We start from the raw sequence: 18,778 nt of genomic DNA, 5'->3' as shown, positions 1-18,778 counted from the left end.
TCTTTCGGGTTCGGTCTCTCGCTGTGTCGCTGCTGATACACCATGAATCGACCTTGCTGGAAGGAGAGCAAGGCACCATCACTGGGATGTGAGAGTTGGTCAGGCTGCAGCCTCGTCGGAATGGCGGATTCTCAGTTTATCCGCAAGGCAGAACTGCCAAGCACAAGCATTGTTACACGACGGCCTCATCTTCATCCTTCTTTGGAGTCACACAAATCAGAATGTCCCTCAAGACCTTGAATATCCCTTCGCAATAGAACCATACCAGGTAGACGTTTTCTTTCCTGTAGTTTCCGCTCTGATCATTATCCCTCGGACTGCGATTTCGCCGTCTCTGTCAATCTTACCAGCTCCCTTGCAAATGCCTTTGCTCGTTTAGCTACTCCGCAGTCCTCTGCCTCAACTGCTCGTCCGCTTTTTGTAGATGCCACTGTCAATACATCATGGATCTCGACTCGGAAGATACCTGGTCGGATACCTCTGAAGAGGAGGAAGCCGTGACTAACATGCCGCTTTTGTCTCGAGCCTACCAGATGGAGATGTTCAACCATAGCATGAAGGAAAACATTATTGCTGTCGTAAGTCTTCTGCGCGATTCAAACGGTGGGAGTCTGCTGACGATGGTACAGATGGCCACTGGCAGTGGGAAAACACAGGTGTAAGAGTTTCCCGCGACACTTCTCTTACCCATCTTCATCCATTAGGGTGGTCCCTGACACATGGACATTTGTGTCGCGGAGACTGAATTCCTGCGCCTGTTACTAGTGCCAAGCTGCGAATGGAAGCCGAACTGGAGCGTTCCCCAGGCAAGGTCTGTGTATTCCACATCTCCTATGCTCTCCGTTCGCTCACAATCTCGGCTAGATGGTGTGGTTTACCGCTCCCACTGTGGTCTTAGCATATCAACAGTACCGGTTCCTGTCCCAACAACTTCCGGCCTTCCAATTCAGGCTGATAACCGGCATGGACAGTGTTGATTATTGGACCACCAAGGACGTCTGGGATGTAGTCCTCCATAAAATTCAGGTTGTTGTTTCGACACCCGCGGTCCTGAACCAAGCTCTCGATTACGGTTTCATTTCCCTGGCTGACATTTCGTTGCTGGTTTTCGACGAAGCTCATCATGGTGTCAAGGAGTCTGCCCAGAACAAAATCATGACAGTTCATTATCACCCATATAATGTACCCGGATCTGACTTTCAACTGCCTCATATACTTGGCCTGTCCGCAAGCCCAATCACCAGAAAGGCAGCCTCGGAAAAGACAGTCTTGGAGAAGAATCTCAATGCGATTTGCAGGACTCCGTTGCAGCAGCTGGATGAATACACAGCTTTCGTGAACATGCCAGAGGTGATAAGATTGACATATAGCGCCGCTGACCAACCTCCCTCCAAATACTATTTCGCTTTAGCCAGCGTTGTCTCTGGCATCAACATCAACGATGACCCGATCATGAAGACTCTCCGCACGACAGATAATCCGAAAGCCCAAAGCAAGCTTGAGAAGATCCTGAAGAAGAACTCCACACCGGCTATGACAGAACTGCGGTCACTTGAACGGTCGAGCAGAGACATACAAGAAAATCTAGGCAATTGGGCCTGCGACATGCTCATCAAGAACTGTGTTGAGAAGGTTGAGAAGAAAGAACTTGTCATACTTGACCAATCAGCCGCAAACTCATCTCCCTCTCAATACTACCGATTTATAAAATCCTGCCTTCAGCCTCTTCATGAGCAGATACTGTGCAATGGCCTCACCATCTCTGCGGAGCATGACATTTCACCAAAAGTCCAAATGCTTCTTGCCTTCCTCCAAAATGAACACTGCCCAGACCTCAGCTGTCTTATTTTTGTGAAAGCAAGGAATACAGCTTGGTTACTCGCTGAGGTTCTCAACAATCACTCGCTCACCAGAGGCTCCTACAAAGCATTTTCATTCATGGGAGTGCGTATTCCATCTCATGAGGGTATTTTTGATTTTGCAGATCTACGCCTTCAGCATGACAACCTCGAGAGATTCCGAAGGGGGGAGCTCAATGTTTGTGTGGCAACTTCAGTACTCGAAGAGGGCATTGACGTGCCTGCAATGAATCTCGTGATCTGCTTTGATGAGCGGCCAACTTTTCGAAGTTTCATCCAAAGTCGAGGCAGAGCCCGCCAAAAAAGTTCAAGGTTGGTGCTCTTTCAAGAGACCGCCGTCAAGCTGCAGCAATGGCAAGCCCTGGAGGACGAGATGACGCAGGAGTATGAGGACTCTCTTCGGGAGCTTGAAGAGCGACAGCGCATCGAGAACGTGCATGAATCTGACGGGGAAATCTTCAGGGTTGAGTCTACAGGGTAAGTCATAAGATAGCACGTGATGATCTTGTTGTCGACCTCAGTGGCCTGTTTGAGGCTAATGACCACAGTGCCACCTTGACTTATAGCGGATCAAGGCAACTCCTCGCTCGATTTTGCGCAAAGCTACCGAGAACAGATGAAAGCGAGCAATCGAGCCCGATATTCTGCGTCGAGGGCGAACCGGGCGTCGAGGTTGCGGCTAAAGTCTACCTTCCAACCACTCTCCCTCCGGGCTTGCAGAATGCAGAGTCAAAGTTTAGCTGGCGAACGGAGAAGAAGGCTAAGCAAGACGCCGCCTTCCAGGCTTATCTAGCACTCTATAAGGCTGGACTTGTAACGGAACATCTGCTGCCTCCAGAGTGGCCGAAGGAAGCAGATACCAACTGCTCAATCGAACAGAAAGACAGCGACGACGCAATCGAAAAGAGAGAGAGCGACTACAATGTGCAGAGTCAACAAGACCCATGGCCGATGCTCATGGAGTTGTGGACAACCTCTGACATAGTTTATGCTCACCGTCTTAAAGTCGAAGCGGCCGACTGTGCTTACCCTACTATGCTCCTGCTTCTTCCTCAAAAAATCTCCAGTCTCAATTTCCCCCTTGTCACTACTTCATCTAGTTGGATGCAAGTTAGTGTGAGCAGCGGGATGGAGATACATGAGTTCCCCAAAGATCTGGGCCGGGATATAACTTTTCTTGTCCTGGAAACAGTACTTGGAAGAAGGCTACAACATCTTCAGAAAGAACTGCTCCCGTTTTTGCTCGTCCCAGATCTGGACTTACCATCGATCCGAGATTGGTATCAGAGGGCATCTAGCAATACATCAATGTCAAATTTTCTGGAAACAGGTTCTGTCCATGAAAAGCAATATCTTGTACTGTCAAGGAACCATCATGTTCCTCATGTATGGCAGCCCGTCGTTCAACAAAAGGATGCCAACCATCATGGACAGCAACTCGAAAGAACGGACGGTATGACCGAAATCGTTGCAACGAGACTTCCCAGGAGGCTAGACTATTTGACCCTTCCCGCGTCAACAAGTTCCGACACGTCTACACTACTACCTGTGGAAGATTGTTCGGTATTAGGGCTACCCGTAGAATACGGTCGGCTAATGTTGCTCATACCATCGATCACGCACATGCTCGAAGTTGCTCTGCGCACTATGGAAGCGTGTAAAGGGCCTTTGCTCAGCCTTGGCTTTGACAGTGTCGATCTCGTGTCCGAAGCAATAACACTTCCAGGGACGGGTAGCCGGAATTATCAGCGACTCGAGTTCCTCGGAGATGTGTTACTCAAGTTTTATTCTTCGTTACAAGTCTTTGTCGATTCTCCGAACCATCCAGAAGGCCAGCTCACTCTGTATCGCGGTAGGATCATCAACAATGCGCGGCTGCAACGAGCGACCCGGGCCATTGGATTAGATCAGTATCTTACTCGAACGCGATTCGCAGCCAACCAATGGTCAATTGGTGTCCGCGACCCGAGAGTACGGGCTAGAAAGCCGCCGCAGAAACGGCTGTCGTCGAAGACATTGGCAGATGTGGTCGAAGCCTTAATCGGAGCTGCAAGTCTTAGTGGGATTCGCTCAGAAGACAAGGAAGCAAAGGTGCTTTCAGTGCTAAGTTTGTTCATTGACGAGGTCCAGTGGAAGCCTATGTCGGAGAATATCGCCAAATTCCAGCCACCAGAAGTCCCTTCGAGTCAGAAACATGAAGCATTGAAGCCAGTCGAGTCCTTAATCGGCTACACCTTTGCGAATCATGGTTTCCTGGTACAGGCTCTGACTCAATCCGCATTTGGGGGACACGCGCTCTCGTCGTACGATCGGCTTGAGTTCCTGGGCGACGCTGTGCTCGACTGCATTGTGAGCCCGAAGCTTTTTCACAGCTCTCTTCAACTCGACCCAGGTCAGATGACAATACGCCATCACGCCCTGGTCAGCCATGTCACATTAGCGTTCTTTGCCCTCCAGACATCAGCTACCCGCAGCACATATGATGTGCAGACGGACCTCTGCACAAAACAAACCGTGAGTTCGGAGAGGACTGAGACAGTCTACCTTCCCGACCATATCAGACGAATTGGCAACAGCCTAGCGCCCTTGCAGCGACGAGCCACATTGGCAGCCTACGAAGAAGTGCGGTCCTCGGTCCTCGCGAGTTTTGAAACCGGCAAGAAATTTCCCTGGAGCGCGCTCTCCCGCGTGGGAGCACCGAAATGCTACTCGGACGTCGTGGAATCGATCCTCGGCGCCGTCTTCCTTGATTCCCGTGGCGACATGACGGCTTGTGAAGCGGTGCTCGAGCAAATGGGGTACATGAAACTGGTGCGCCGCCTTACAACGGACAAGGGGATCGATGTGCTCCATCCCGAGCAGGCACTTGCGCATGCTTTTACGAAATATGACCTTATAGCGCAGGAGAGGAAAAGGACAACCACCACCCTTGGCGATTCTGGCAGCGGAAGTTGGAGGTGCAAAGTCATGGTTGAGGGGGAGAGGATCGCGTTTGTCAAAGGTGCAACCTGTAAAGAGGAGGCACAATGCTGCGCGGCAGAGAAGGCGTTGGCGGTGGCGAACCGCAAGAGGAAGTGGGAGACTGTCGAGCAGCAGGCCGACGGGGATGGCGAGGACGACGACGAAAACGATGACGAGGAAGGCCGAGATCGTGAGGAAGAGATGTCAGACTAACTAGGTACGATCGAAGATAGAAAGACTTCATGGCTCGCTGCATGTGGGAGGGAAAATGTACTCAGGACTTGCCGACTCGACAGTGAGGGGGAATACCCAAGGTCGTTAGAATGGCACTCTACTAATAATGATTATGACCATTATGATCAGTTACGGCTTCGATGCCTTCGGCCAATATTGGTTGCTAGCTACCTGTAGTTGAGTGCCCGCCTGCCCCCTTTTGATTCCAGATTTTGACACCAGCAAACGCCTCAAGCTGAAACAACGTCTAGAAGTCTTTTCATCATACAGAGGACATGAACGTACTGTCCGGCGGATACGGCCACGAACGTTTGCAGCCCGCCCGGGAGCATTTAGCAGCATGTACACGGATCGTTCTTCGTTTTATTTGGCCTGCCTTTTGGACCCTTTCGCTGCTCTCACGACCCTGGGCCTGTCCCCGTTTTTCATTTTTCTCTTCTCTTGTATATCGTCTCAAAAGTCCATCCCGACGAGGTACCCTTCGAAAATGCGCATAAACTTTGCCACGAAAGCCTCGAGGTGGAAAATGACTTTACTGCCCAGCCTGACGCGGTGCTCGTAGAACGCCGCCCACTTGACGACCTCGGCTTTGAGTTCGTCTGCGACTTCGGGCTGCGCGACGAGTTTCCAGGTCAGGGTCTTGAGGATCAGCGTCGCGGGTATGCAGTGCGTGAGCAGGTCGTACAGCTTCGCCCGCGTCGCGAGGATCATCTGCGGCGTGCGTTCGCGGACGATGTCCCTGGCGACCTGTTCGATCAGGAGTTCCCAGTCTGGCGGCGGTATCGGCGTCTTCTCGCTGGGCTCGGGATGTTGGGCGTACACGGCTTCAAACATGAGCAGCGCTTTGCGCAGGTTGCGACCCGATTCCCTTGCGATCCGCTCGTTGAGGGCCGGGATGACTTTCCAGTTCTCCTTCTTGCCCGCCTTCACCAGGGCGTCGCAGATTTCCGTCTCCGTGGGCGCGGCGACCCGGACGAGCAGCGTTCGACTGCGTATGGGCGCGATGATGCCGGCCGTGCTGTTCGCCACCAGGATCAGGCGCACGTTGGCGCTGTATTTCTCCATCGTCCTCCTCAACGCAGCCTGCGCGTCGCGACTGAGTCCATCCGCTTCGTTGATGACCACCACCTTGAACCGCTGCTTCGCACTGAGATCGATCTGTTGCGTCTGCGCGACTTCCTTGAGCAGATCTTGAATGACCACGCGATCGTAGGAGCCCACGTCGCTGGGTGTGATTTCGAGATGGTAGACTGAGGAGACGATGTTGAATTCCAACTTGCGATTCGAGCTCGTCGTGAACATGCGCGCGTCAATCTTGATCTTCTCCGCGCCACTGCCGTACAGCGCCCGCAGTGTCGCGAGCACTCGTGTCTTTTTGCCTGCTCCGGAGGGTCCGTAGAAGAGGAGATGGGGGAAATCGGCCGAAGACGCCTGCGGGTTGTCAGCATTCGCATTCGCATCACTTTTGAGCAGCATTGGTATGGATAATTGCTGCTAAAACAGGTGGGAAGAGGCGTTTACCAAGGCCGCTAAACGGTCTGAGAGGTCTCTATGGTATGTGAGAGCATCAAGAGATCGAGGGCGGAGTTTGTCGACCAGGAGCGCCATGGCTAGATGTTTGGTGCCGTGTGGGATATCTGGATACCTGGTAGTTTTCGGTGGTGGTATTGAGGTTGTGGGCGATGTACCGAGTTCTCTGTACAAAATTATGAGCGACGCGTCCGGGGCGCGTAAAGTGGTTTGCGTGACGTCAATTACCGGCTTAGAGTAGCAAGAGGAGGGAGCCGCACCACCGCTGCCTCTTCACCCTGAACGTATGCAAGGTGAACGACGAGCAGCTACTGCTGTGAAGGGGAGAATTAATGCTCCCTACCTAGGTAATGATGATTGGTACGCTTGGTCTAACAATCACGAGCTCTAAATGCGAAATGGAGAAGACAAAAGTGACAGCATTGCCCTGGCATCCAGGTCACCAGCGAGACAGCGAGACAGCGAGACAGCGAGACAGCGAGAAGGTGGCATTGGTAAGTTGCAGCTGAACCCGGGTTCATGTCCATTGGACCTGTACCGCTGTTGCTTTGCTTGGAGTCCAGGCCTCGTGCGATTCATCTCCCAACGCTCTGACTGTCCTGGAACCATCCCCTCAGGCTTTGTCCCCGGCAAGCAATTTCTCCACCGCCGAGACTTTATCCTCCATGGTCTGCGCTTTATCTGTGCGAGAGCCTACACGTATGTCGCTTTGGATACGTACCACGCCCTTCTGATGAAGAAGCGTGTGTGCTTGGCCGATCAATCGCATGACATCGTCCCAAGATCCTTCTGTTTCAGAGGTATTAGCGAAGAACATGTGCGGTGAAATGCTATATCGAAACACCAAAGCACCATCCACAGGCACGGCAAAAAAAGGCCTCATGATCCACGTCCGCCGCATGCAATGAAAAAGCAATGCACTGCTGACTCACCGACAGTCGTTCCGGCTGAATGCATGCTATACTTCAGTCCGCTTCTCTTCATCAGGCGCTGCACCTCTGCAATTTCCGCCGACACGGAGGCTGTGGGTGTGCCGAGCGGGATGAGGCAAAAGTCTGCAGTGCATTTGGGTGGTGTCACAAGGTCGATCTTCTCTAGAGACATTTTGTATCTCGGACTCGGCTCCCAATAGGTAAAGTGTGAGAGAGTTGACTTGATTTGGCAGGAAATTCACCTCTGCTAATGGTGAATACCTATGACTGTCAATGTTCAAATTTCTACGACGCTCGCTCGCACATGTCCTCGGAGCAGCTCTACGCCACACATGGCGAGACGGCAGCCCCGCCTCGTCGCAGTTCCCACCCGTAATGTGGCTGTGCAATTCACACCAGTGACCGGAGCGATACACAGGACAGGATAGGGGCCTCGCACTTTGTTGTTAATCAAATCCCGATGTGCAAAGCACAGTTACTGACATTCAAACCCAGGAGATATTTAGGGAGACAATCATTTGAGATCCTGGCCATGAGGCTGGACCTGCCCGGTGGCTAGACATTATCCACTAATGGAATACAACAATTTACATGGTCATCAACATAAGGTCATAAGATTGCCACCCGGTGCTCTTTACCCGCTGGAGGCGTCCCGGTCGAGGTTTGCGCAGCATTCCGTCAATGCTCCCGTCGACACTTCTGTCGACACTGTTATCAGCTTTTCTCACGCAAGTCTAACTCCATCTCGGACAGTTTGGGAGCAGACCCTATGCAAGAGAGTGACTGCGCGACATAGATCGAAAATGCGGAGAACCTGCGCTTCAACAGGTTTCTTGAAGGTATTTGGACAACTTGTCCACATTGTTGACTGACAAGCAATGAATCCAAGCTGATAAAAGTGCAAGATGAGAAGGTCTCCCGTGTCAAATCAGATTGGATGGTCGCCATTTGCGGGCGCTGGGCATCTTAGAGTTTTCTCGGTCTGTAGTCACCAAAGATGGAAACCTGTTCACCGTGGACCACGTACAAGTCTCGCGGGAGGTCGGGAAACTGGTCGAAGAATTTCGAATGAAGCTTGAAAGGGTTTTCGAGCTGTCTGAACGCCAGGAGCAAGTGTGTCAACACGTTTTCGTTGACTCGGCGGTGGTGGCTCAGGCCCGTTGTTGTGAACGAGTCTACACCCGTCCTGTGGTCGACGTACTCTTGCAAAAGGACATACACCACATGGTCTGTCGGACGCTTTCGCCTCAAATATTGGTCGCTAGAAGTATTGGTCGCACTTCTCATTGATCGACCAGGTCCTGCTGCTCCTGCAGTCTCGCGCTCTCTGGTCGCCTGCCCGAAACTTATTGGTGCAATTCCATCATTGCCAGGTTCTACATCTGGATACGCGTGTGCGAAATCCATCTCAAGGCAGAAGCTCGTATTCAACTCGAGGCAGACTTTGTTCAAATCATACCTTTCGGGATTCAGCACAAGGGCATCCCGGATCTTGGGAAATGGTAACCAGTCGACGATGGGCCAATGATGCCTGGTCATTTGGAGACGGCTTGGACGGTAGCACAGTGGGAGTTGCATGTAATGTTTGGCGGTTGGCTCGATGCGCCAACGGGTGATGGGCCCGAGTTTGTCCCAGCCGCTGACTGCGTTGCAGAAGAGACTGAGACGCTCCCATTTCTCGGACGAGGCGAGGGATTGCAGCATTCTAGCTATCAGGCTGTCGAGACTGATGGTGGCTCTCATGGTTAGCCAGATTCATTCCGCGCTGTGTCAGGTCTGCTGAAGAGCAGCACACAGCACGCGCTCGTTAACAGTCGTACCTCTGACAATGGGCGGGATCCTCGGCAAATTCCTGTATCATGATCTGGCGCACGAGCCCTTCGTGATGGATTATGTCCAAGCAGGCATCGGAAGGTCTGCCTACGGGATAGTTGCTGGAGGTGTCGTTCAGTGAGTCCGTGATCTCGCAGTTGCGGGAGAATGAGATGGCTCCTGGCGCTACTGGGTCGCGCTGCGATTGTGTCACCACATGCGCAGAATCCGTCGGCTCGTGAAGATGGTCGACGAACAGATCTGATAGAGGACCCGAGTTGTACAAGCCATTCTTGGCTGAATCGCCTGGAGACCTGGGAGCTGTTGGTACAGCACTGGGGTTAGTCGGACCTGGCGCCAAATTGTCCTGCGCCACAACGTGTTTCTCTTACGAGGAGCCACCGCATTTAGTGGGAATGGGGATGTATATCCCAATGCGGTTGAGTACGAATGTGGTCTCGAATATTGGTCGACATAATCGGTGAGCTGATTGAGATTCCGGGTGATTTCGACGAGGCGCTGTCGAGTTGTCGAGAGGGATTCGGTCAGCTGTCGATTCCGTTCTTCCAAGCCGCCGACATCTATCTCGTTGGTCATCTCGGCGACTCGATTCCGCCCTGAAAGACCTAGGATTCGGTTGGTGGAAGAAATGGAGAAACGCAGATACCAGGGCTGTTTCGATTAATTGACCGCCGACAAGGAAAGTTGGATTTGCCCAGAGAGCCCTGTGGACGTATTAGTCGGTACCCATCCAAGTCAGGTCGCTGCGAAGGTTACGCTGGACGTTCCGACTCTGCCAATGGATCTACCTAGATTATGGTTTGACAGCCGTGACAGGTCGGAAAGATCTAGGCTGTCTCTAGCAAGCCTCGGGTCAGCCAAAACAAGCGAGGACGAAGCCCCAGGGTCCATGACTTCGTGTTGAGCTCCAGTCGGCGGCAGAATGCGGGTCGTCCAGCCCCAGCCTCGCCAATCATAACAATCCCGAAGCGTCCATTTCCACGCAATTGTCTCCCGTGGGGATTGGGAATTGAGGGGGGCGATTTGAGGGGTTTCCGAAGCATTGGCCCCGTGGCTCCATGCCTCGTCGAAGGTTGGTGGCCATTTTGGTGGGCTTGTTTGTCTCTTGCGACAAAGAGCAACGGTTGATTCCTGCTTTTCCATCCGTTCTTTCGAGACAGACATAGGCTATTCATCATGAACGATTCTGCACCCCCGGTATCCACCCTGGCGCTGTTGGACAAGTCGCCAAACCATGTCTGCCATATCTGCGCCAAGTCTTTCGCTCGAAGAGATGTCTTGAGACGACACGCCCGGCATCAGCATGGAGAAGCTGCTTGCCAGAAGATGAGCCCACGATCACGGCGAAAGAGCTGCCTTCGTTGCGCGCTGTAGGCCTTAGCCGTCCCGGATCTGGTTTCCCAGATCTTAAAGAAGGCTGAGTCACTGACGGATGTCCAGGCACAAGATCAAGTGCACGAGGGAATCGACCTGCCAGGAATGTGGAAAGAACGGATTGCTCTGCCAGTATAATTTCGAGCCGTCGTCCAAAAACATAGCGCCCAAAGAGTGCGACAGTCATCTACTGCCGCTTGAGGGAGATCGACATCCTCCGTCGTCGCCCAAGCGGCCCAGATTACAGCTTGAGCATTCAGTGACTTCTCCTGAGCTACACCTGACATCCGCGAGTCCGATGCAGTCTCAGACACCACCGAGTTTGGAAAATCGATCAAGCCCGGGGGTGTGTATCCTTCTTTAACAACAGATTTCTGTGCTAATCTGATACAGTGGAGCTCTCCGGGGAATCGCGAATTCTACAGCGGCATCGATGCTCCAGCTGTCGTGAGTATACACCGCTGAGCGATATTCAGGCCTTACTCTGTTACTAAATATTCTGTTACTGGTCTGTAGGTATCTCAACCCGACGTTCCCTTTGGTTTTCAAACTACGACAGGTTCTCATGGCGATGACAATGATATCATTCGGGCAAGTGAAAACCATGGCGTGGATAGTTATAACCTTTTTACGCCTTCCAAGCATGACTCTGAGCTCATGAGACACCCTTATATTGGCCTAGGGCGACGCGGCTCTGGCCACATGGCTCCAGAACATTGGGGTTTACTTTTCGACATGGAAGACACTCATGCTGTCGACCTCACATCTCGCACCACATCAGAGAGTCAAATGCCCGATATGTCTGACGGGGCTTTCCCAGAATTCACCATCACCCCAGAAGATCTAGCAATTGTGGGTGGTGCACCCCAGCCGACCTCCGGGACATGGCTTCAAGCTCGCCCACCGCTTAAGGAATTCTTAGAAGATCGGGAAGGCCTCCAAAACCATAAAGATGCAGTGACTCCCGTCGTTGCAGACACGCGGAGCCCTCTGCTTGAAGATATATATTCATCTGTCATGAGTGGTAGTCCGGAGTTTCCCGGGACTGATAACGGCAGCCAGCCTACCATTGAAGCAGGACAGAGTCTGGCCCTGAGAATCCACCGAGTACTGCAGCAGACCTTGACTGATCAAACTGGATTGTCCACGGATGCCCTTCCCTCTTTCCCAAGCTCAGTCCAGCTCTCGGCCTTCTGGGATCTGTATTTTGTTCATTTTGACAAGGTCAGTATCGCTATCTCTGCAGTGTTGTGAACTTTCCACGCTAATGAAACCACAGCATTGTCCCATCCTGCACCGCCCCTTGCTGAAGCCTTTGGCCTGTTCGCCCCTGATTGCTGCAGTTGTGACCGTAGTTGGGGCCAACTACGCAGAAACGGCGCAAAGTAGACAGTTTCACCAACAAGGAACCTCCAAGTTGTGTGCGCTACTGCAGACTTCCATTGGCACCGAAAGAAACAATCGAAACATCGAAGGATCAGTGCTGGCTGCAGTCTGCATTCTTCTCTGTCAGGCAATACGCAGCCGGAAGAGTGACCAGGCACAGCTTCTGACGACACTCCTCCACGTGAACACATCCTACCTTGAGATGATTGGACTTTTTCGGCAGCAAGACGAACATGTCGCAAAATTAAATTCCAGCCGGACGATTCCAGTCAACAATAGACCCCTTCGAGACTGGATGGCGCAGATCAAACAAGAAAACGATCTGGAAATGCATCAGCGTTGGCTTACATGGGGGAAGGAGGAGACATGTAGGCGACTTGCGTGGGCTTATCTCGTATGTTCTTTAATCATTCTTCTTTTTTTGCTTCTTATTCTCGCGCAAAAAAGGGGGGAGCTGAATCTCTCGCAACAGACGTACAATTACCTGTCCGCGGCATTTCTCCATGACAGAGTCGCCCCGGAACCCGAGGCGCCTGATCTCCAAATGCCTTGTGAAGACAACATGTGGGAGGCCGGAAGTGCGAGAAGCTGGTCAACGTGCTTTCCGTGGTCACACAATCCGCTACCCCAGCTGCCATTCCGTGCCACGTTGCGAGGACTCCTGCATCAGACGGTCGCTCTGCAGGATGTGTCGCGCTTCGGGCGCCTAGTCTGCGCTGCCCTGGTTCATTACGAGCTGTGTAGAGGATGTTCGTCGAAGGACGAAAGCGAGAGGAAGAAGAAAAGCATTCCACACCTCATCAATGATGGTGGGACCGAGCAAGTATTAAGGCTGGCGGCTGACCTGGCAGACTCGTTCAAGAGAGATACGTGTACCCGGAGCCAACTCTAAGTGGTCAAATCATGTGAACAAGGCGGTACAGCTGGCCACCGAGACGGCCTCACTTTGATTCTATATCTCGAACATTACCGCTCTCGGTCTGGAGCCAGTTCCGTCAAACAATCTCTTCTTGTCTGAGCTGTCTTGCATCATCTCAGCTGTGTCTACAAGATTGGCATATTTGGCTTCGACTACATCCTTTGATGCCGAGCTCTTATATCATCTGCGTCATTTTCTCCTTGATCTTCACTGCCACCGTCTTTGCCGCCATCTTGAAACTACTGTTTCATAGGCATTCAGCTCATCACCAACGCACCTTCCTCTTGAGCTCCAAAACCCAAAGACCACCATTGCAGCGAACATATCTTTGTTTGCAGATTCTGTTAATCACGCTCCACTCATGCTTCCTCCATCACAGCTGAGAACGTGGCCTGTGACGAACGATGCGCTGTCACCGAGAAGGAAAATGACGCTGTCGGCCAGCTCGTGCGGTTTGCCCATCCTCCCCATCGGTGTGACGGAGCCCAGTCGATCGGCGACTTCTGGGAACTGCTTAAAAGTTGCTCGTTGCATGCCAGATTCTGTGAGTCCTGAAGTGGTCAAAAGAGAAAAGGATTTGTACGTTAGCACTTTTGTTCCCTTTCTCTAGTCCCTGCGAAAGTAAATCCACCACAGACTTGGACTTACCAGGAGCCAGGGAATTCACACGAATGCCTTCTAACGCCCAGTCCAGCGCCCAAGTTCGAGTCAGCCCGATTACGGCGTGCTTCGCGGCGCTGTACACGGCCAGACCCTTGACAGCGCGCAGACCCGCGCCGCTGGACGTGTTGACAATTGCGCCACCACCTCCTTGCTTCTTGAACTGCCAATACGCCTCGGTCCCGCAGTTCCAGACGCCCGTGACGCAGACGGCAAAGATCTTCTGATACAGCTCGTCGCTGACAATGCCGCCCTCGTAGGGGCAGATGCCGGCGTTGGCGCACATCCCGTCCAGCCTGCCAAACTTGGCCACAATTTCCTCCACCCAGCGATGGACCTGCTCTCGAGAGGAGACATCGACATTGGTGAACATCAGGTCTGGCACGTCTTGCAACTCGGCTGGCCGGGGGCTGACGTCGGCGACAGCGACTTTTGCTTTGAGGAGAATCAACTTCTGCGCGATGCCGAGGCCGATGCCTGATGCACCGCCCGTCACGGCAATGACTTTGCCTTGGAGCGAGTTGCGCTCCATTTTTGGACTGAGGGGTTAACAAAGCTGTGTCGGGTTCGCTCTGGGCAAAAGATGATTGTGACTGTAGGCTTATGATAGAAAAGGTTTCGCCCACCATCTCGTGCCTCTCCGCAATTGACAGCTAGTCTAACTGTCTATATCCAAGACCCACGCGCAGAGAGGTGCTTCCGGCGGAAATGCGACATGCCACGCAAACGCCGAGTTGGGAGCGGTAGTCCAAGGTGTGGCGTCTTTCGTCCAGTACTGACTCGCGGAGGAGCCAGGTGACAGAGGAAATGCACACTCAAGCGAGAATTTTGTCAGTTTCTTATTCCATGAGGCTACTTTTTTACAGCACAGCTATGGCATTCGGCGGACTTGCGACTCCTCCGGTTACGTTTAGAGGCGCACTCGTGAAGAAAAAGGACCACCGCCGTTCTTGCTGGCAAAGGACTGACAAATCCTCCAGATTCCACAGTTCACCCAGGGGCATGCCAAAATGGACCAATATCCACTCATGCAGCACCACCTTGGACTCGTCCCCCCACGGAACAGGGCAGACTTCAAAGCCTGGGGCGTCGGTGGCGACGGCCGCGACGTGTCTGTTCCAGAGCCACCGGACGGCTGCCATCGACTCCTCGACGCCAATGAATGCTTCCCCTTTAATCACAGTGGTTCGCTCTTCGGTCGGGGCCGAATTGTACCATGCGCTGTAGCCCGTGCGAAGGAGGAGGATGTCGCCTTGCTGGATTTTCACCTTGAAATGTGTGGCCATCTCATCCAATTCCGTCACCGTGATTGCGTGGCTTGAGCCTGCATTGACCCGGCTTTGTCCAGTCTCTTGTCGCCAAAGCGGATAGTCCAAAAGGACACCGCGGCCAACGATGCCGCCTCTCTGCAACCACCCTGAGCCGGCCAATTGCTCCAGTCAGCCACTATCCTCGGACCAGGCAGAGGTGAAGGAAACATCGAAATACGAACTATGCGTTCCATTTCTCCCGTTCCTGTTCTTCAACACGTCCTCAAATTTGAGGTCATTGTAGAAATACCCGTCTTTTTGGGTCGCGCAGTGTGTCAGGCCGTCCCACTGGGAGCTGCTTTGGGTGTTGAAATGCAGCTCGTCGTCGTAGACATACATGCCCGCCAGGGTGCGATAGTTGATCACTTTCTGCTCGAGCTCGCGGCGGACGCCGAGGCGCTCAGTGAAGTGGTCTAGCGGGTAGTCCAAGGATGCGGACCTGCCGCTCTTGACCTCGGCGGCTGCGCGCTGGACCGTGTCTGGAGTGAGAAGATTCAAGGCTGTGTTCGCGGAAATCAGAAGCCCGTTCAGGAGAGAGGACAGGAGTGAAGGTCCTTTCCTTGAAGGGGCGGACCAACTATTCTGCTAAACTCACTTCCGATTTCGTCGTCTGCGCCCCAGAACCCCCAGGTGTTGCCCTGCGGTCGCCCCTCCACTGGTGGCAGGGCGTCGAATTCAGGGAGATCTCTCATTTTGTGGTGGAAAGGATAACACGGTCGATGATCAGTGGAAGTAATATAGCTCGGGCGAAGAGAGAAACAATGGAAGCGCTCGCACTTTGCTGAAAAAGGATGCTGAGAGCGCGCGGATCACATTCACGCCGCAGACTGCCATGCACCCACCTGTGGACATGCCCCAGAGAGTCTTTGTTGCTGGTGTCTCAATCATTGCATGTGCAGGAGCGACTCGAATGGATTGCACCACAACGAAAGCGGAGTTTCACACCCAGCCATTTATCCGAATTGGGTAGGCAGAGACCCGCCGGAATATGGTTCTTAAGATGGTCCAGTCTCCGACCGGAGCGTCTTGCTGGGTGTAGACCGTATCCGGAGTTATTGGATACCGTGTGAGATCCCTCCTGGCCACCTCCCCGTATGACCGTCGTTGTGATGAAAAGGGGGCCGAGTAGAGTTGTTCCTGTGTGTGTATCTAATGTAGAACAACACGAACATTGCCTTTCTGGTCCAAAAGTGCAGGTTGAAAGCAAGCTTTCATACGTCCTCGACCATGTCGCTTCTACTGCCAACATGTTTTTGGGCGGTTCTCAGCGGTTTGGTATTTTTGAAACCTAGCTCTGTCTGATAGAGACAAACACTAACCTGATTAATAGGCCGCTCATTTGAAGTACAAGCGACGAGAGCCGACTCTTTTGTAAGTTTGGATGGTATACAATGTTGACGAAAGCGCTAAACTAATGTCCTCGTCAAAGCCGGTATCTCGCTGAATTGGCGACATTGCTCGTGTTAGCCTCTGTGGGCCTGTTCTATCAGTCCAGAGTGTTCACCACAAGTGTAGCGCTCAGCGCTCTCTTCATTACACTGCATCTCTTTGCGCTGGCGTAAGTGCCGCTTGGATCGTGTAGCAAAGTGAGTGAGTCTTTTCTGACCTATGGGTAACCATACAACAGTTCAAGCATTACAGTGTATCGACTGTTCCTTCACCCACTCAAGGACTATCCAGGCCCGTTGCTGGCCAAGATTACCAAGTGGTATGGCTTTTACCTGGTCAGTTTTGGGAAAACGTACATCGATTACGCCCAGCTTCACGAAAAGTACGGCGACGTGGTTCGCATCGGCCCCAACGAGCTGTCTTTTGCGGACCCGGAATCCGTGAAATACATCCATGGATCGGCGGCAAATAAATTGGCTAAAGGACCAAATTATGATACTCGCTTATGGGCAGATGGCATCAGTCTTGGAGACGAGAGAGACATCGTGGCACATCGAATACGCCGTAAATTCTGGGACAAGGGCCTCGCTATAAAGGCCATAACATCCTACGAACCCAGGCTTGTCCGGATTATCAACGTGTTGAAGAGCAAATTCGACGCCTACGCCGGTAAGTCACCCATTTACAGAGAGAAGTCAAGGGGTTAGTTGTGGTTGCTGAGATTATTACGTGCCAAAGGAAAGGAAATCGACGTCGGGGCGTTCATCGACTACTTCGGTTTCGATGCCATGGCTGACCTTGCCTTCAACGAGACATTCTCCTTCATCGAGAACGAGGACTCTGGGGAGCTGGCGGTCCTGGTCCGCAAGGGTCTCAAGATGACCGAGCTCGTTCGGAACGTGCAGTGGCTGGCCCCGATATTCAAGTACCTGCCCATGGACCCCGAGGACAAGGCGCAGACGGAGCGATTTGCACGGACTTCGGCAGAGCATTTCGAGAAGAGACTGGCCATGGGGACGAAGCCAACAGACCTCTTTACGTACCTACTGGCGCACGATGAGAACGGAAAGTGAGCTTCTGATTGTTTTTGTTATTGAAGATCGCGAATGTGACAAATGCTGATAAAGGTTATTAGGACGCTCGCAAAAAAGGACCTCGAGTCAGATTCGCCCGTCATCATCGTCGCGGGAAGTGATACAACTGCCGTCTGTCTCAGGTTCGTTCATCATGCTTTTGGTAATAACCTATAGCAACGAGCTGACGGTCAGGAACAGTTTCGTCTTCTACTTTGTCTCCAAGGACCCCGCCATCCAGAAAAGACTTATTGAAGAAGTTGATAAAGCCTGGGCAGAGCATGGAGCCGGCCTCGGAGGCCGCAGCCTAGGTACATAATCTCCTACACCTTGTCATTCGTCAAATGTATGTTAGCTTGCGATCGAATCTAACACTTCTGTTTCCACCACGCGAACAGGGCCCGACAAGATGCCATACTTGAACGGAGTCATCAATGAGTCTCTACGCATGGCCCCGCCCGCCCCCAATGGCAATCAGCGCACGACGCCTGAAGGCGGTTGTGTGGTTTCCGGCCGCTACCTGCCCGCGAACACGCAGGTGTCGTGCCAACCGACCTTCATGGCGCACGACGCGCGGAGCTTCACCAAGCCGGAGCTGTTTGCGCCCGAGCGCTGGATCGATGAGGAACGCAACCCGGCGTGGACCCACGATACCAGGTCCTTCATCCCGTTCAGCGCCGGACAGTACATTTGCCCCGGCAAGGCGCTGGCGTACCTCGAGATGCGGCTACTGCTGGCGCACGTCTTCAAGGACTTTTGGTTCGAGATGGCCCCCGGCTTTGATCACGCCGGCTTCTGGCTCGGCCTGCAGAGCTACATGGGGTACATGAAGAAACCGATCCCTCTAACGGTCCGTAGGAGACAGCGTGAGGAGATACTGCCGAATTGACAGTGTGCAGATGCTCGGATGGATATGGGGAGGCGGATACTTGTCTTGTGGCTGGGAAGCTGGGATTGTGGTCTCTCTTAAGGAGAATTTTTAGTACTTGACCATAGACAGTGTCGGAGATCAAGCTGTAGATCTACACATGCCAGGGCGGAGCATGGTTTTCTGACTCAGTTTGATACAAGTGTCAGGACTAGCCCTCGCTCCCAGCCAAGTTCCTCGCCAAACGAGTAGCAGATTGCTAATTACTATAGACTACAGCATATAAGAAAGGTTCGGGACACATAACATATCTTCCACTACAAGTAGGAGAATTGTTGTTACTTTGGCCGCGTTACAATCTGGGAGGCACTTGATCGTTTTCAAAAAATTCCGGTATAAGAGCCAGGATCGCTGGAGTGCGAGGTAACCGCATCTCAAAATTGCGTTATC

At 52.7% G+C, this 18,778-nt stretch overlaps 8 protein-coding genes across 8 annotated transcripts; 3 read left to right on the top strand and 5 right to left on the bottom strand.

The window, feature by feature from the left end:
* Window positions 1-443: 443 nt before the first annotated feature.
* Window positions 444-5,033, top strand: Z520_10901 (uncharacterized protein; the record flags this gene model as incomplete). Its single annotated transcript, XM_016781392.1, has 5 exons — window positions 444-578; window positions 630-658; window positions 766-811; window positions 865-2,336; window positions 2,408-5,033. 5 exons carry the CDS (start codon window positions 444-446, stop codon window positions 5,031-5,033), a joined length of 4,308 nt encoding a protein of 1,435 aa, XP_016627604.1.
* A 474-nt stretch (window positions 5,034-5,507) lies between these two features.
* On the bottom strand, window positions 5,508-6,662 carry Z520_10900 (replication factor C subunit 5; the record flags this gene model as incomplete). The annotated part of the gene is made up of 2 exons (XM_016781391.1): window positions 5,508-6,485; window positions 6,576-6,662. The coding sequence occupies 2 exons, from the start codon at window positions 6,660-6,662 to the stop codon at window positions 5,508-5,510; spliced, it is 1,065 nt and encodes a 354-aa protein (XP_016627603.1).
* Window positions 6,663-7,197: 535 nt separating this feature from the next.
* On the bottom strand, window positions 7,198-7,688 carry Z520_10899 (uncharacterized protein; the record flags this gene model as incomplete). The annotated part of the gene is made up of 2 exons (XM_016781390.1): window positions 7,198-7,373; window positions 7,517-7,688. The coding sequence occupies 2 exons, from the start codon at window positions 7,686-7,688 to the stop codon at window positions 7,198-7,200; spliced, it is 348 nt and encodes a 115-aa protein (XP_016627602.1).
* A 794-nt stretch (window positions 7,689-8,482) lies between these two features.
* Z520_10898 (uncharacterized protein) lies at window positions 8,483-9,925 on the bottom strand (the record flags this gene model as incomplete). Its single annotated transcript, XM_016781389.1, has 3 exons — window positions 8,483-9,242; window positions 9,337-9,649; window positions 9,721-9,925. 3 exons carry the CDS (start codon window positions 9,923-9,925, stop codon window positions 8,483-8,485), a joined length of 1,278 nt encoding a protein of 425 aa, XP_016627601.1.
* Window positions 9,926-10,525: 600 nt separating this feature from the next.
* On the top strand, window positions 10,526-13,001 carry Z520_10897 (uncharacterized protein; the record flags this gene model as incomplete). Its single annotated transcript, XM_016781388.1, has 6 exons — window positions 10,526-10,719; window positions 10,790-11,069; window positions 11,117-11,170; window positions 11,240-11,947; window positions 12,003-12,503; window positions 12,582-13,001. The coding sequence occupies 6 exons, from the start codon at window positions 10,526-10,528 to the stop codon at window positions 12,999-13,001; spliced, it is 2,157 nt and encodes a 718-aa protein (XP_016627600.1).
* A 375-nt stretch (window positions 13,002-13,376) lies between these two features.
* Z520_10896 (uncharacterized protein) lies at window positions 13,377-14,220 on the bottom strand (the record flags this gene model as incomplete). Its single annotated transcript, XM_016781387.1, has 2 exons — window positions 13,377-13,579; window positions 13,677-14,220. The coding sequence occupies 2 exons, from the start codon at window positions 14,218-14,220 to the stop codon at window positions 13,377-13,379; spliced, it is 747 nt and encodes a 248-aa protein (XP_016627599.1).
* A 328-nt stretch (window positions 14,221-14,548) lies between these two features.
* Z520_10895 (uncharacterized protein) lies at window positions 14,549-15,690 on the bottom strand (the record flags this gene model as incomplete). Its single annotated transcript, XM_016781386.1, has 3 exons — window positions 14,549-15,105; window positions 15,181-15,498; window positions 15,594-15,690. 3 exons carry the CDS (start codon window positions 15,688-15,690, stop codon window positions 14,549-14,551), a joined length of 972 nt encoding a protein of 323 aa, XP_016627598.1.
* A 535-nt stretch (window positions 15,691-16,225) lies between these two features.
* Window positions 16,226-18,349, top strand: Z520_10894 (uncharacterized protein; the record flags this gene model as incomplete). Its single annotated transcript, XM_016781385.1, has 8 exons — window positions 16,226-16,273; window positions 16,329-16,369; window positions 16,428-16,556; window positions 16,626-17,056; window positions 17,126-17,456; window positions 17,523-17,603; window positions 17,662-17,771; window positions 17,859-18,349. 8 exons carry the CDS (start codon window positions 16,226-16,228, stop codon window positions 18,347-18,349), a joined length of 1,662 nt encoding a protein of 553 aa, XP_016627597.1.
* Window positions 18,350-18,778: the final 429 nt, after the last annotated feature.

Source organism: Fonsecaea multimorphosa, assembly GCF_000836435.1.
Source record: "Fonsecaea multimorphosa CBS 102226 unplaced genomic scaffold supercont1.33, whole genome shotgun sequence".
NCBI classification, from domain to species: domain Eukaryota; kingdom Fungi; phylum Ascomycota; class Eurotiomycetes; order Chaetothyriales; family Herpotrichiellaceae; genus Fonsecaea; species Fonsecaea multimorphosa.
Note: the sequence above shows the minus strand (reverse complement) of the source record. Positions and strands in the feature narration are given on the sequence as shown.